Source organism: Daldinia vernicosa, assembly GCF_022497035.1.
Source record: "Daldinia vernicosa strain CBS 139.73 unplaced genomic scaffold F5Y00scaffold_40, whole genome shotgun sequence".
Classification (NCBI taxonomy): domain Eukaryota; kingdom Fungi; phylum Ascomycota; class Sordariomycetes; order Xylariales; family Hypoxylaceae; genus Daldinia; species Daldinia vernicosa.
Genome location: NW_025953956.1, coordinates 213,356 through 228,613, shown reverse-complemented (window position 1 = coordinate 228,613; position 15,258 = coordinate 213,356). Strand labels below are relative to the sequence as shown.

General features: G+C 48.0%; 5 protein-coding genes across 5 annotated transcripts; 2 read left to right on the top strand and 3 right to left on the bottom strand.

Moving 5' to 3' along the window:
• Positions 1-338: 338 nt before the first annotated feature.
• Positions 339-4,118, bottom strand: F5Y00DRAFT_137825 (Dbl homology domain-containing protein). The gene is made up of 7 exons (XM_048004319.1): positions 2,979-4,118; positions 2,599-2,922; positions 2,309-2,509; positions 2,041-2,259; positions 1,756-1,993; positions 1,474-1,698; positions 339-1,413 (listed from the first exon to the last, which is right to left on the bottom strand). Exons 1-7 carry the CDS (start codon positions 3,750-3,752, stop codon positions 515-517), a joined length of 2,880 nt encoding a protein of 959 aa, XP_047862746.1. The 5' UTR covers positions 3,753-4,118; the 3' UTR covers positions 339-514.
• A 1,149-nt stretch (positions 4,119-5,267) lies between these two features.
• On the top strand, positions 5,268-6,494 carry F5Y00DRAFT_243129 (ribosomal protein L36e). Its single transcript, XM_048008623.1, has 4 exons — positions 5,268-5,560; positions 5,766-5,866; positions 6,004-6,085; positions 6,146-6,494. Exons 1-4 carry the CDS (start codon positions 5,504-5,506, stop codon positions 6,224-6,226), a joined length of 321 nt encoding a protein of 106 aa, XP_047862745.1. The 5' UTR covers positions 5,268-5,503; the 3' UTR covers positions 6,227-6,494.
• On the bottom strand, positions 6,422-8,418 carry F5Y00DRAFT_243128 (GLUT4 regulating protein TUG-domain-containing protein). Its single transcript, XM_048008622.1, has one exon. The coding sequence runs from the start codon at positions 8,149-8,151 to the stop codon at positions 6,616-6,618; it is 1,536 nt and encodes a 511-aa protein (XP_047862744.1). The 5' UTR covers positions 8,152-8,418; the 3' UTR covers positions 6,422-6,615.
• Positions 8,419-9,467: 1,049 nt separating this feature from the next.
• F5Y00DRAFT_243127 (proteasome component PUP3) lies at positions 9,468-10,968 on the top strand. The gene is made up of 4 exons (XM_048008621.1): positions 9,468-9,764; positions 9,835-9,853; positions 9,948-10,399; positions 10,535-10,968. Exons 1-4 carry the CDS (start codon positions 9,762-9,764, stop codon positions 10,676-10,678), a joined length of 618 nt encoding a protein of 205 aa, XP_047862743.1. The 5' UTR covers positions 9,468-9,761; the 3' UTR covers positions 10,679-10,968.
• On the bottom strand, positions 10,969-14,643 carry F5Y00DRAFT_243125 (calcium-transporting ATPase sarcoplasmic/endoplasmic reticulum type). The gene is made up of 5 exons (XM_048008620.1): positions 14,366-14,643; positions 14,146-14,308; positions 13,918-14,078; positions 11,233-13,859; positions 10,969-11,178 (listed from the first exon to the last, which is right to left on the bottom strand). Exons 2-5 carry the CDS (start codon positions 14,261-14,263, stop codon positions 11,088-11,090), a joined length of 2,997 nt encoding a protein of 998 aa, XP_047862742.1. The 5' UTR covers positions 14,264-14,308; positions 14,366-14,643; the 3' UTR covers positions 10,969-11,087.
• Between the last annotated feature and the right edge of the window lie 615 nt (positions 14,644-15,258).

The following is a 15,258-nucleotide window of genomic DNA, read 5'->3' as shown; positions in this document are numbered from 1 at the left end:
CATACATACATAGCCGTCAGAGGTACCAAGGTACATTCCCCCACAAAAGGAGATTGACGTTAGCTTAGGTATCGCCGCATTGGACGGGAGCTGCTGGGCATCACCGGAATAGTATACTGACCTACGTAGTAACGTGGGCTGGTGAAACAGGTAAGGCTGCATTCCATGAGATAAACAGGATATTATTACTAAATTTCGGAATACCGGTATAGCCGCTGGGTTGGCTCGCTAGCAAAGTGCCGTCGCTCGCAAGTAACACAAGAACTTCCATTGTTCTACCTAACTAAATTGCTCCTGGGTATAATCATAGTTTGTCTAGGTCCGAAAGCCTGACGAGGCAACTGATAAAAAAGCAATGCGTTTCACGGAATCCGGTACCGTTCCGATGCCATCATAAAGAGAGAGAGAGAGAGAGAAAAAAAAGAAAGAAAGAATGGTATAATCCCAAGCCAAAAGCCGTCCAAACCACGTATCTATACCCAACCCTATTACCAATTAATGAAGTTGCCTTCCCTCATCTAAAGAAGCTTCGAATGCCAGACGCTACCAGACCTCTGTTGATGGCGCCGACTCTCGCCCACTTATTATTCGTAGGCCTAATATTAGTTAATGTTTCGTGTAGTCGATGTTTCGCTCCAAGTCCGTGGTAAATAGTTTCTTCATCCCCAATGGACGACGGAGAAGACCCTGCTGAAAGCGTCGTCTGCCTGCTATCCCGTCGAGTATGCCTGGATGATGGCGATGATCGTAAAGTATGGGCGCTCATTCCATCTTCTAGCCAATCCAGGTCGAGTTTCAAAGGCTCAAGCTTCAATGTTCCTGGCTGTATGCAGGCATCGATTGTCGACGAAATATCAGGGTTGGGATTACTAAAATGCTCGATCTCATCCCGAATCATTGGAAGCCTTGGCTTGATATCCCCATCGGTTGTACTGACTCTAAGTAGTCTAGACTTTGGTTTGTCGCCGTTCAGACGGGCAAGATTATCAACAGAGCCGTTGTAATGTGGGAGCTCCTCTTCGCTCGACTTTGGTACACTAGTAGCGCTCGTGGAGCGCTTCGTAAAAGAGTTTGTGATGCTTGCAACGCTCAGCTTTCGCATAACGGTCGAGGCTGAGCTGCGAACAAGGTGCTCGCTTTTCGATCGGTATGTTATGCCGGGAAAAGGTAACACCTTGCGACTCCAGACATCGGCCAATAAAGCTTCCAGGCGAGCTCGCTCTCCCCGGGATGGGGTGAGGACGGGAATACGAGAATTGGTCGTTAGCAGCGATTGCGAACGATTGATTTGCGGGGGGATCGACGATGAATTATCCTTCATCGTACTGGTATTTTTAAGTATAACTTGGCACAATGGCGATTTCGGCCCAACAGTAGTGGCCCTATGAATGGAAAGACGACGAGCAACGGTGCCTGTGATTGGTGTTAGAAAAGAAAACATTTCTAGTCTTCAAATGTGAGTTCTGTGCTTGCCTGGTTTTCCAAATATTGTTCCTAGACTTTTTACGTCGAGGAAGATTGAGCTATAGAATATAGGTTCTGATATTTCATACGATTCAATTGAGTTTTGTCGTGTAAGACGACTACGCCACTCATGTTCTTCCTTTGGAGAACAAGCTGTCATAATAATTTCGTAGAGTTGATGGTCACATTCGAAGACGAGCTTCCATGAGAAGGGGGCAGTGTGACATTGGAGGCCTTCACTTGGTTAGCATACCGAAGATGGAACTAAAATAAAAGTTAGGAAATGCCTACCTCGGCCATTGTCCACTTCTTCAACCTTGATATCATTGAGACTAATACAAGCTTGAATGGTATATATTTGGTCTGCTCGACTGGCTGTCGCAAGGCACAAGCAGTCCTTGTATAGGAGCGTAACCATGTATGCACCATCCGCACCATCTTTAGTCTGCCAGCACACATGCAGGGCACCACATAAGCGGATGTGGCCGAATGAACGGATGGCGGTCTTCGAAGCCGCATCTAGTTTCTGCTACGCACTTAGAAATAAACCCAAATATAGGGGCTGACGCCACATACCTGGTTTGGGAATACGAGTCGATCCTGAAGTAACCAGGTCTGCTCCATTGTGGTTTTCATTCGTGGATCGTCGGCGGCACGGTTAAGTTCAGCAGTAGCCTCGCGCAGCCGAATGAGAACATTTTCGATCTCCATATGTGAGTTTGGACAGTCGCATACGGGCGTATACTTGAGGAGTTCGGCAAACAGGAGAGGATATCTACATATCCTTTGGATTGGCTTTTTGCTATTAGCGAAAATCTTGACATAACACAACGCTATAGCTCACCTTAACCAAGAGATCGCCAATAGTCAAAGATTTTCTAGAGTTGTCAAGATGATAATTAGTAGCGCCCAGCGAAGCTGCTAATGCTTCCAGCCCCTTTTGGTAGGTCTCCCATTCAGGTAGCGTTCGATGAGCGGACGCGACGTCCTTGATCATCATCTCATATTTTGCACCATATTCTTCGTAGATGAAGAATCGATTCATCTGCTATGGTATTAGTAAAGCCGCAAAACTTGGTTACAGTGAGACCGAGAAGATGATATAGGATTGCGACTCAAAAATCGTGCACGTACCCTCTTGCCAAACACATGAGCTACTTCGGCCGCAATAGCTGGCTCGGCTACTACACTAGGTATGCCTTGGAACCAACTGGAAGAACCCCCATCGTCCTCCGAAGTAGAGTCAAGACTCCGCCAGCGGTTATGGTGTTTAGAAGATGGTGGTTTGGGGGTGACCGAAATACGCTCAGGCTGCGTGTACTCGGAGTTAGGTACTACCCGATGAAGTTCGCCGAGAATCTCCTCGTGTAACTCAACAATATCTGTCAGATTGCGGTTGATCGAGGAGCGAAGTCCCATATGCGGTGACGGTAAAGAAGCCAATATGGTGACATAAACCTGATCAGTTGATTAGTGCTGGGAGCTTAAGAGATGCTAACAGTGCTGGCACATACGTTCATGAGAAACTTGACATCTCCAATATAGCTTTCTTCCGTGTTGATTATCTCCTCTAGGATACGACGCCTTTGAAGTAGCCGTTCCGTCACTCCTGGGTCGTTTGATACTGTTCGCTCAAGGCACGTACTGTCTTCGGAAAACCGCGGTCCCGATGTCGATCCTCTGCTACTAAGGTCCGCCCTGCTATGGGCTGACGATCGTGCGGTATATCTCCTTGGCCGAGTGATCACGCTAGTGCTTGCAAGACTGACGCTGGCGCTTCTGACAGCGGTAACAAATCCAAAGGAAGAACCGGAAAATGATTTCCTGTGACCGTCCGTAGATAAGGTCTCATATTCGAGCGTGTGTTCTGAAAATTCGGGGAAAGACTCGGATCGACTATGACTGCGGCGTATAACAGGACGATGCGCTCGCTTGTGTAAGTTCTTCATCCACTTATGAAATGGGCCTACTGGCGGTGAAGGAGTTTCTGAGTACCCAACACCGGCCCCGTCATTCTCGAAAATAAGTTTAGGAAATCCAGTCGAATGTGTCGTTTCTTCTTCGTTATTCTCTAAGGTTAAACCAAGGGCAGCTATATTATCCAACGTCTTCCAAGCCTCTTCGCAGTCGTTACGAAATACATCGGGATCTTCAAAGCTTAGACCTAGATCAGGGGCGGTTTGATTTGGCTTAAGTGCTGCGGTCCAATTGGTCTGGCCGGCAACGCGTAGAGAGCTGCTATGTGAACAAGGTCGAAGAGAATCGTTGTTCAAGACGGCTAGGGGCATGGTGATGAAGGGCGGGCCAAGAAATGCGGACCAAGAAAAAGTGAAGATGCAAAAATTGTCACCCAAGACACCAAAACCAACCGGCTAGGACTCGATTCAAAACATAATGATCAACAACAACAACAACGACAAGAGAACTATGTAGTAGTGGTGAATGAGGTGGAAGACGACGTGTCTCCCCTCGGGAGCATGGTTGATGCAGGTGATACTGCAAGTTGGGACATGCAGTAACCCTAGTTATTGGTAGAGAGAAAGAGAAACAGAGACGGGGACCTCGAATGAGTGACAGCAGGGCTGACTTCGAGCCTGCGAAGGAAAGAAGTGAACAGCAATAGCGAATGGGCGTAGTGGGGGGGGAGAGAGCAAAGCGAAAAAAACAAAAAAACAAAAAACAGTTGCTTGCTTAACAAAAACAAGTGTCACTACCTATTGTAAAAAGCTAAGTCAAAAAACAAAAAATGAGCTGGCCGCGAGCAGCTCTTACCTACGTCTCGGACGAGGTTTCGTAAATATTTCATCGGGTGGTTTCAATGTTTATGAGGTGACACGACTTGAACTAGTTAACTTTAGCGTACCTGAACCTACCTTAAGTTTACCTACTTCTACCTAAACTAACCAGCTCTACTAAGGTACCTCAATTGATAGCAGGCATAGGCGCAGCAGCTTCACTATGTAAGCTAGCTACCCGTAGTGACACAAGGAGAGAGCTGCGTCATATCGTCAACACCCCGGTAACAAGCGACATTCCGATGTGCAAAATGACGATCCACTTTTTGCATTTTCGTCAGCCATGCTCAGCCATGCTGTCATTCATCTAAGATTATCAAGTCTTATATATTTAATTAGTACTGCCACAATTTTTTCAACGAATCAGATGCTTAGAATCGCCCCGCAGTTTGCGACTTTTCCCTTTGCCATTCTATCGCATAACGTCTGCAAGAGGTGCAAATGGTATAGAAAGGTCATGCAAAACGAGCTCTATTCAACGATATCAATTAGCAAAAATTTTACCTAAAAGTGAAGCAATTTAATTGATTTTATAAAGAATTCATCGGACGTGCGCTGAGGTGTGGCTAGCCAATCAGAGGCCAGATCAATTTGTGGCGTGAGTTTTACGCATGAACCCCCCCCCTCTCCTCCTCTTCCCCCTTTCCCCCGTCCGCGTTTAAGCGGACGGGCAACGCCGCTAGTACATAGTTTGAATGATTCTCTCTTGTATGATATCATGACGAAATGGTGGTTATGAAAACGAATTGAGAAGGATGAGAAGAAGTACAAAACATAGATACGGACGGTTGCGATGCACGCATGCATCTATCACACCCTCAGCACGAATACGACTTTTCGTGTATGTACAAGAACGGACACCGTCGGTGAGTCGGTGCTACCTTAGCAGCCATACCAACCATCCGTCATCCGCCATCCGCGTTCCAATGAGATGACAATTACATGTACCTAGGTATTACACTATATCGATAGGCTACCTTACCTAAGGTATTGATTTGATTGGACACGGACCACGTATCCTCTATCTCGAGAGTAGAAGCGAGGCTAGCCAATAAAAACGAGCCGCGAAAAATTCGCTTAATTCTTCCACATCCGCCCCGCCCCACACTCACAAACCCACCGGCTCAATTGCAAAATCTCCAAACTTAGGCCTGGGAAATTTTCATAACCTTTTCTCTTCCCTCCCACCGCGAAAATCTACTAACCCAACAGCCATCACTCACCACCACCCAACACCTTCCGCGATGGCAAAGGAAGCGCCAGCCCGTACCGGGCTCACCATCGGTCTCAACCGCGGCCATGTAAGATGAACTACCTACCCGCCTTTCTCTGCGTTCGAAAAAGCAAAAAAAGAACAAATTTGCGAAAGAAACAAAGAGTCGTTTCCGCCCGTCTCACCTCGTGGAGGATCTCTGCTCTTGCAATCAAAGTTTTTTGCTCTTTTACGAATGCAGTATAGCAGACGATGGACAATGGGCTGACTTTTGGATTCCTCGGTAATTATAGAAAACCACTCCTCGTGTCGTCAAGCCTCGCGTTTCGCGAACCAAGGGCCACCTCAGCAAGCGCACTGCTTTCGTTCGTGACATCGTCAAGGAGGTTGCTGGGTAAGTTCATTCTATAAATATATACTTCTTCAATGCCTGGCCGTTATCCAGGATTAAATGGCCCCGATGGGTGGCAATGGAGTGCCCTCAAAATCCATCTTGACAACATTAGATTATTAACATCTGTTTCACCATAGTCTTGCCCCCTACGAGCGCCGCGTCATCGAACTGCTGCGAAACAGCAAGGACAAGCGAGCTCGTAAGCTAGCCAAGAAGCGGGTATGCATCACCTCCAATTCCTCTCCATCTCGGGCATCGCAAGACTAATCAAATTATTAGCTCGGTACCTTCGGCCGTGCCAAGAAGAAGGTCGACGAGCTCCAGCGCGTCATTGCTGAGTCCCGCAGAGCCGGTCACTAAACGACATGATCTCGAGTGGGAAATTATGGCAGTCTAACGGGGCGTCGAGGGAACAAAAGAAAGAAGTAAACTGTTCGGCATGAGGTCAGGCGTTCGTCTTTCTCGGCATTGATGAATTTACGGAGGATCGGTACGGACATGATAGCTAGCTTTGCCATAGCCATAGCTATCTACCTGAATCCCAAATAGCCTACGACACGAATAGGAACAAGACCTGGGAATCTTGATTTGGCAAGCCAAATTATATTCATTTCATGACTTTAAAAAATCGGTTCTTGATGATTCTGTGCCATGTGAACAGTCCTCGATAATGCTACCTAAACTCCGAGCAGATGTTGATTCCCTGATTCTAAACTCAACACATAGGACATCATTCGTCGTAGCCGTTTTTACTTTTTCCCGAACCCCTTTAGCCACTTGGGCTTCTTGAACCCGGACCCCTCACCTTCACCCCTTGGCTGGGGTGCGGGCACTGATATGTTAGCAGTATTATGGCCCGCCTCATCCTCGACTACAACATCGGGGACTTCAGGAACAACCACCTTCTGCGCGTGACCAGCGACGCTGTTCTTCAAGAACGGCTGCTTCCGAATCTCAGCAGGCACCTTGTCGTCCCACATGAAATTCACCAGCGTATTGGAGCTTAAACGGTATCCGCCGATGAGCTTGCTCGCGGGGCTGCTGTCGTCCTTGATCGCCGTCTTGCCGGGCGGCAATACTAGTTTAAATGGCACCGCCTCGTTGGCCATGATTTTCCTGATCTCGGCGTACAGCGTTGCGCCGGTGTCGTCCGGACCGAAAGGCCACTCTGCGGAAAAGTTGTCTGGGAAGCGGACCTTGATCTTGATAGACTTGACGGCCGCTACCCTAGCTGCTTCGGCCGCAGCCTTTTCTTCGAGCTCCTTGTCCGAGAGGAGGCGCCTGTTCTCACCTGCGGTCTTTAGCAGCCTTTGATGGGCCTGCGCATGCTCGATGCGTGGGGCAAAGGCTTCGTCCGACTCTTCTCGTAAGGCTGCAGCTGGCGTACCGGAGGCAGGCGCAGAGAATATGGTGACAGGGCGGTTATCAGCGGATGGGACGTCGACGTCCATAGAATCTACCGGAGGTGCTTGTGCCGCCGAAGGAAGGTCTGTGTCATCATGCTGAACTGCTTCAGACGTATCCGTCTCCGGCTTCTCTGCTGAAGGGTCACTCATTACACTATCCGAAGGCGGCGCATCAGTCGAAAGGACAGCATCATTGATCGTCGTTGGTTCGCTGCTAGATTCCTGTGCCTTCTGCTGATTCGCTTCTTCTGTCTTGAAGAACTGACTCATCTCTCCCATAGCATCCACCAACGTCTTGTCAGTCTTCTGGAAAGATAGACGTATTAGGACGCCTCCCGAATTGTACCCTAACTGCGATAGGCTCTTCTGAAAGTCTGCAAAAGTCGACAGCGTTCTGTTCTCGATCGTCAGGACCGGAGTCTCATAATACAATTGTCCACTACCCGCGGCCGCTCCATTATTTGTTTGCGCTACACCCCTCGCCGTGATGTTTAGGTTCTTCCCCTGACTCGCCTTGCCGCTCTCGAACTGGCGTAATAGCTGCCATATTGTGAGATCGCTCGGTAGCTTGTCCGTGACTCGACCGGACGGCGGGAATAGATTTGACTCTGGAGCCGGGAGTTGTAAGGCGACGTTGATGGCGGAAGGGGTGTTAGAGCGGGCGATGAGTTCGAGCTTGGCGCCGGGTGGTAGACCTGAGGTTCGCCATGTCTGCGACAGATCTAACTGCTTTTGCTTGTGCTTGAATAAGTATTTGTTAGAGGGGACCTTGAGCTTCTCGCAAGCTTGCTCTAAAACATCTGTCAGGTAGGTTCCAGGATTGACCTTAATGGTCACCTGTTTGAGGTCCGTTCCCACAACCTTGACGTTGGTCGCCATGTGTTGTAGGATCTGGTCGACGATAGGTATTTTATATTTTCAAGTGAGACTTTCTTAAAAGACCCTCTTAAGAAACTTGAATAACTATAGAAATAACAGAGACGTAGCTAATTTGATTCCAAAAGAAAAAGTGACGCGTCCGACGAAAGTTGCGAGTAGAATATGAAAGAATATTCAAAAGTCCCGTTTGTATATGCGTCTTGTAGGTAGCAGTACGATTACATCAGCCCTTTAGATCGTATGTAGCTGCGCAATAGTACCATACCAAGTTCCGCTGGTTGCTATTAACGGTTTTGAAATTGTAAACCGTCTTTTTACAGTTACACTTTTATAAATATTTAAGATGATAAATGTTAGTAAATACTAACGTTTGACATGCTTTTAATAACAAATTAAATCTAAACGTTTGAAAGGGCTTGAAATATTTGAATATACTAATACTTAAATATTTTAAATCATTTAAATGATTCGAGCGTTCGAGAGGCTTTCGAACGTTTAAGCGTTTATTTCTTTCCCGCTACCCCTGTCGATCTCTAATACGTCTTTAGAAGCGTACCCAAGTAGCAAGAAGCCGGGTAAGAGGCCTGCCTGGCTGATTAAGTCTTCGGAATGAGGCCGTCTATATAAAGGCCTCTCCCCCCTTCGAAAGCGATTCCTCTTTCTTTCCTTCTAAGTCTTTAAACCTCAGCCAGCCAGCCAGCCAGGCCAAGCCAAGCCACTGTGGCCAGGACCTAGGACCTAGGACCCAGGAGTCATCGTAGCCTCGTAGCCTCGTAGCCTCATCACGTAGCCTCATCACGTAGCATCGTAGCATCGTAGCATCGTAGTATCGTAGCATCGTAGGATTGTAAGATCGTAGAATTGTAAAATCTTCAATAGCCTAGGTAGTCCTACTGCTTCTAATTGCGTTTATACGCTCGTTTGTACGTATACGTACCTTCCCGTTAGCTCCCGTGGCTCCCGTGGCTCTCCCGTCTCCTTTTTTATAAACGCGTAAACGTTGAAAGTTGATTCCAACGATTAAAAAATTAAATGCCTCGTTAGATTTTGGTAATTTAAAAATATAAATATCCGAAGTGCTTTCAAATGATTTAAATATTTCCAAACGCTTGCTAAAGTTATTCAACGTTCAAGAAGTTGGAATTTTATTAATGAAAAAAAATTTAAACGGTGAAAACACGGTGAATTAACGGTTTACTAGAACCAGCCGAACTTGGTATGGTAGCTTCCATAAACTGATTGAATGGAGGGGCAAGCGGAGCACTGATGTTTTCCACTAGTACAAGTATACTTCTGTAATACCAGACTTGATTAGCCGTCAATTTTCCGAAAGACCGTGCCGGACTTGACCTGGTCCGATCTGGAGCTGAGCTGCCGCGCCAGATGTGTTTGCCTTGCCGACGCTAACGCTTAACGCTAACGTCTGGTACCTAGACCTTAAGCTGCCATCCTGCCATTCTACCATTACAGCCAAACCTCAAGCCCGCCCTACGCCCACGCCATTGAGCTATCCTCACCACAGCAAACTGCTACTCGACGACGAGACATCATCTACGAACCACCAAACTCAAGCGGACATATTTTTGTTTTCTAGTAATACATTCGACGCCATGGTAAGCTCTATATAATAGCCCAAAGCTCCCCAGCTAAGAGGACATTCCCAAGCTAACATATACGAAATAGTCGTCACCCTTCTCTATAAGTGCGCACTACCATACTCCTACTCCTATCCTCCTAGGAACCAGCCCAAATCCCAACCCGAGAATGAATAAATAACTAACCGAGCGAACGCACAGACGGCGGCGCCGCAGTAGCCATGGTAGGCAAGGACTGCGTCGCCATAGCCTGCGATCTGCGTCTGGGTCTGCAATCCCTCACCGTCTCCAACAACTTCCCCAAGATCTTCCAATACGGCGACGTATTCCTAGGGCTCACCGGCCTGGCCACCGATGTGTCCACGGTGTCGGACCTGTTCCGGTACAAGGTGAACATGTACCGACTGCGCGAGGAGCGCAACATCGCGCCCACCACCTTCGCCAACCTCGTCTCTTCGTCTCTGTACGAGCGCCGCTTCGGCCCCTACTTCGTCAGCCCCGTCGTCGCCGGCCTCGAGCCCAAGACTGGCAAGCCCTTTATCTGCGGCTTCGACTCCATCGGCTGCATCGACTTCGCCAAGGATTTCATCGTTAGCGGTACCGCTTCCGAGCAGCTATTCGGCATGTGCGAAAGCTTGTGGGAGCCCGATCTAGTGAGTAACCATATAAACCTATATATATATATATATATGACCCGTATATACACACAACGAGCCTCCTACCTTGTCGAATTTGGATGTTTTCCTCTCGGATGAACGAAGACATACTAATATAATATCACGATCTAGGGCCCCGATGACCTATTCGAAACAATCTCACAGGCTCTGCTAAGCGCCGTCGACCGAGATGCTTTATCAGGCTGGGGTGCGCACGTGTACATTATTGAGAAGGACAAGGTCACCAAGCGATTACTAAAGGGCCGACAAGATTAGGAGACAGACTATATCTGGTCCGGTGCTGTCTTAGGTCTACTGGCGTGTACTAGATACCTCATACGTAAGGTAAATAGTAATTCGAACAGGGTGGATTGGTCAACTCCACGAATAGATAAGGACTAGAAAGAAATATCTACTGGAGTAAGGCAAATAAGACATAGCGAATGGACAGAGGCAGACACGAGATGGCAAATAGCCCGTTATTGTACTAATATCAAAGGTAGTACCTTAAGCAAGGTGGCCAAAGTCAAGATGAAAACCTTCACGCGAAATCCGGAATCCCTTATGCTATTTATCGTCTCATAAATGCATCGTATTTCTTATACATCTATATTGCGCAGCCTAATTTGCATATGCAATGTAATACGTCTACTCTAGTCTATGTAGAACTTGGATCTATGCCCCGCTACGCCTTCTTCTTGGCCTCTGTAACATCATACGTCGTCTTCTGGATGAAGAACTGCCTCTCGACGGCCTTGAGGATTTCGTCGATGATACTGTGACAAAATTAGTATTTTGCAGAGCCAACTATGATGAGGAAGATAACTTACATAACTGGTGCGCTGATAATAAGCACCGCTTTCCACTCATTCCAGTTAAGAGGCAGGATGGAGAACAAGCCCTGGAGGAAGGGAGTGTAAAGGAGTGCAAAGTGGAGCGCCATCGACAAAGTGACGGCGTAGACCAGCATCATATTCTTCCAGAGAGGCAGGGTCAGTAAGGACTCGCTAGACGATAGAGCGTTCATGGCGTTGAGCATCTCGATGACGACGAGGATAGAAAGGGATACCGTCGATGCTGCTTTAGACATTTCGTTACTGAACATCTCACATCCGACTTCCGAAAACTCGGTAGAGCATCGGTGGAAGTGAGAAAGCTGGTAGAAATTGATCTGAGGACCCTCGGCGTTATACATGAACCACCAGGCATATCCGGCAACAGTGGCGATACCAACGTAAAGTCCAATAACTAGGTACCTGAAGAATAACCAGCCGCCAATGAGCGCTTCGTCCCGCTTTCGTGGTTGTCTCTTCATAATATCATGGTCCGGAGGGTTGAAAGACAAGGCGGTAGCAGGCAGACCATCGGTAACGAGGTTGACCCATAACAGTTGGACAGGAATAAGAGCTTCCGGCATACCCAGGGCGGCAGTGAGGAAAATTGAGACAACTTCTCCGATGTTCGAGGAAATGAGGTAGCGGATGAACTGTTGCGTGTTGTTGTAGATAGATCGGCCTTCCTCGATGGCAACCTCGATAGTAGCGAAGTTATCATCCGCAAGGACCATGTCAGCAGCCAACTTAGAGACGTCAGTACCAGATCCCATTGCAACACCAATATCCGATTTCTTGAGAGCGGGGGCATCGTTGACACCATCTCCGGTCATAGCTACAACTTCACCGAGAGACTGGAGGAGATCTACAAGCTTCGATTTGTGGCTGGGTTCCACACGCGAGAAGAGAGATGCATGTTTCGCTGCTTCTAGCTGCTCGCTAGGGCTTAAGTTGTCAAATTCCCGACCAGTAAAACTCTTGCCCTTAAGGTCCTCATATTCTCCAAAGACTCCGATCTGGCGACAGATGCTCTCCGCGGTGTTGCGATTGTCACCCGTGATAACGACAACCCTGATACCGGCGTCCTTGCATTGCTTGATAGCTCTAGGAACTTCTGGTCGAGGAGGATCTAACATGCCGACGAGACCTAGTAGGGTGAGGTTCTGTTCCAGTTGGGCATATTGATCTGTCGACTTGGCATTGTGAAGTAAGGGGTTGGATCCAACATCATCTAAGCTAGCGAGGGCAATAACTCGTAGTCCACGGTTACCATATTCGACGAGCTCCTTCAAGAGTAGACCACGAAGCTTGTTGTCGATACGAACACGGTTGCCATCAGCACCAACCAAGGTAAACGCACAACGCTCGATAATAGATTCGGGGGCACCTTTAACCAGGAGCTTTTGTTGGTCACCGGCTTGGACAAGGACAGACATGCTTTTCCGGTCTCGAGAGAATTCATATGTGGCAAGTCGAGGGAACTTGGCTTCATACCAGCCGCTGGCGTGGTGGACGCTGTCCTCGAGTCTCCAGTTTGTCGGTGCGCATGGCCCAATCTTTTCAGCTAGAGCCCTTAAGGCTCCTTCGGTAGGCTCGCCTACATTAGAGAAAGTACCGGATCGGGTATCGTACACGAGTCTAGCATCATTGCAAAGGGCAGCGACCTCGGTCATCTGGCGGATCGTACTTGAGCTTTGGGCAAGATCCCTCACCACTTTGCCGTTATGCTTGATATCTCCTTTCGGTGCAAAAGTAGTGCCCTCTACGTCAAGCTCTTCTAAGTCGGTACCATCTGCGTTAATGTAGACGATCTTGCTCACACTCATCTGGTTAGTTGTAAGAGTACCTGTCTTGTCCGAACAAATAACACTGCAGCTTCCTAGTGTTTCAACAGATGGCAGGCTTCGGACGACGGCATTCTTTGCGGCCATCTTGCGGGTTCCCAAGGCTAAGCAAGTAGTGATAACAACGGCAAGACCTTCAGGAATAGCTGCAACACCGAGAGAGACCGCAATCTTTAGATAATAAATAGCACCCTTGGTCCAGTTTCCATGACTTGGGTCCGCGAAGTTGGGGATGTTGATCAGCCATACGAGAACACAGATAACTGTAATAACCTTTGCCAAGGAGTCGCCGAAATCGTTGAGCTTCTGCTTGAGAGGAGTCGGCTCGGAAATCTGAGCCGTGATACTCTCGTGGATGTCGCCAATCGCAGTATTCGATCCAGTCAGAACCACGATGGCCTTAGCACGCCCAGTCACGACAGTCGTCCCCGAGAAGAGCATATTGACCTGGTCCTGGAGGACTGCCTTCTCATCTTTCACGACCACATTGTCATCCTTGCCCACGCTTTCGCTTTCTCCAGTTAAGATAGCCTGGTCCACGGCGAAACTGTTGCTTTCGATCGCAATAACACGGCAGTCGGCAGGTACCCTGTCGCCAACCGCCACCGAGATAATATCACCAGGAACCAATTCTTCGGCTTTGACCCGCGAGACATGTCCATTATTCCTAACCACGCTAGCGACGTTTGCAGAGTATTCTTGGAGCGCGGCGATCGCCTTTTCAGCGCTGCTTTCTTGGGAAACACCGACGACAGCATTGAGCACGAGAATAGTAAGAATCTAGGAACCGGTCAAGTTAGCTTCTGGGTCGCAAAAATAAGAAGCGGGTAAAACTTACAACCAAAGGATCGACAAATGCGCTCCAGCCACTTTCCTCGTCTTCGAGCAGAGCCAAGACAAAGGACACAGCCGCAGATCCTAAGAGTATTAAAACCAATTGATCTTTGAATTGTTCGAGAATAAGCTCCCATAGGGGTGTCGGTGGTTCTTCTGGGATAGCTACAGTACTTAAAGTTAGCATACGCATCGACTTGGCTGTTTTCTAGTCTGGCGCGTTGCAACATACAGTTTTTCCCATGTTTATTCCGTAGCTCAGTAATCTGTTCATCTGTAAGGCCAGCCTTTGGGTCTACCTGAAAGGCGGCTAAGACCTCGCTTGTAGGCTTCGCGAAGGCGCTCTCCATAGCAGCCGACGAGGGTGGCGGGACGATACCGCGGTAATTCTTGTCCTAGAGGGAAGACTAAACAAATGCAAGAATATATTTAAATAGATTGTTAATCGCTACCTATGAACGAGCATAAAAAGTGAACGAAACTAGCTCGATCGATCAAAAACTTGAATCGGTGGAGGGGTTGGCGATATGCGAAGAAAGTTTCTGATAACTGTAGTTAACTAGAATCTTTAAAGATGCCACATATCTTTTTGACGATTACTGGTCTAACTCTAAAAGTAACTGGTTGATTGATGAAAGTTGCCACAGGAAAACGAAGTTACCGGAGTGTAAACGAAAGGATGTGCCGAAGTAGGTAACTGTATAGATTGTGGTGGAAAGAAATCGTCACGCATGAGGTTGAATGTGGACCTTTTACACGGCAACGTGTTCTCTCTCACTTGCATTTAGCGACATTCTAGGTGGCTTCTATCGCTGTTCGGCCCTGAACGGCCCTGAACGGCCCTGCGACGGGCCCTGAGCTGCAAAAGCTGGTCACCAGGTGCGAGGCGCTGTGAGCTCCAATCTAATCCGACGCTACACTAGCATCACTACCGCTAGACTACCTAATCTTAGGGTCCAAAGATCCATTTCGATTGGACAGGCTCCATGACTTGCATCATTAAGCGTACCACCTACATGTACACACCCAAGTACCTACCTACCCAGAAGGCAGGAAGGACGTCAAAAAAGGTGGCGCACCTCTACTAACATGAGGTCCTGGTAGGTGCGCCACCTTTTTTTGACGTCCTTCTGCCAGGGCTGAATACATAGGTACAATACATACCTCATACATAGCAAGCGCTTCTGCCAAGACGGCAATACTATGGCAGGTCACCATAAAAGGATTCCGTCAAGGGGTGACGTCTCCTGGAATTAATGCGAATGAGACTGATCGATATCCAGATCGGTACCCAATGTCTTCTTCTGTCGAGATGTCGAGACAATTGGAAACAAGAAGATCCCCG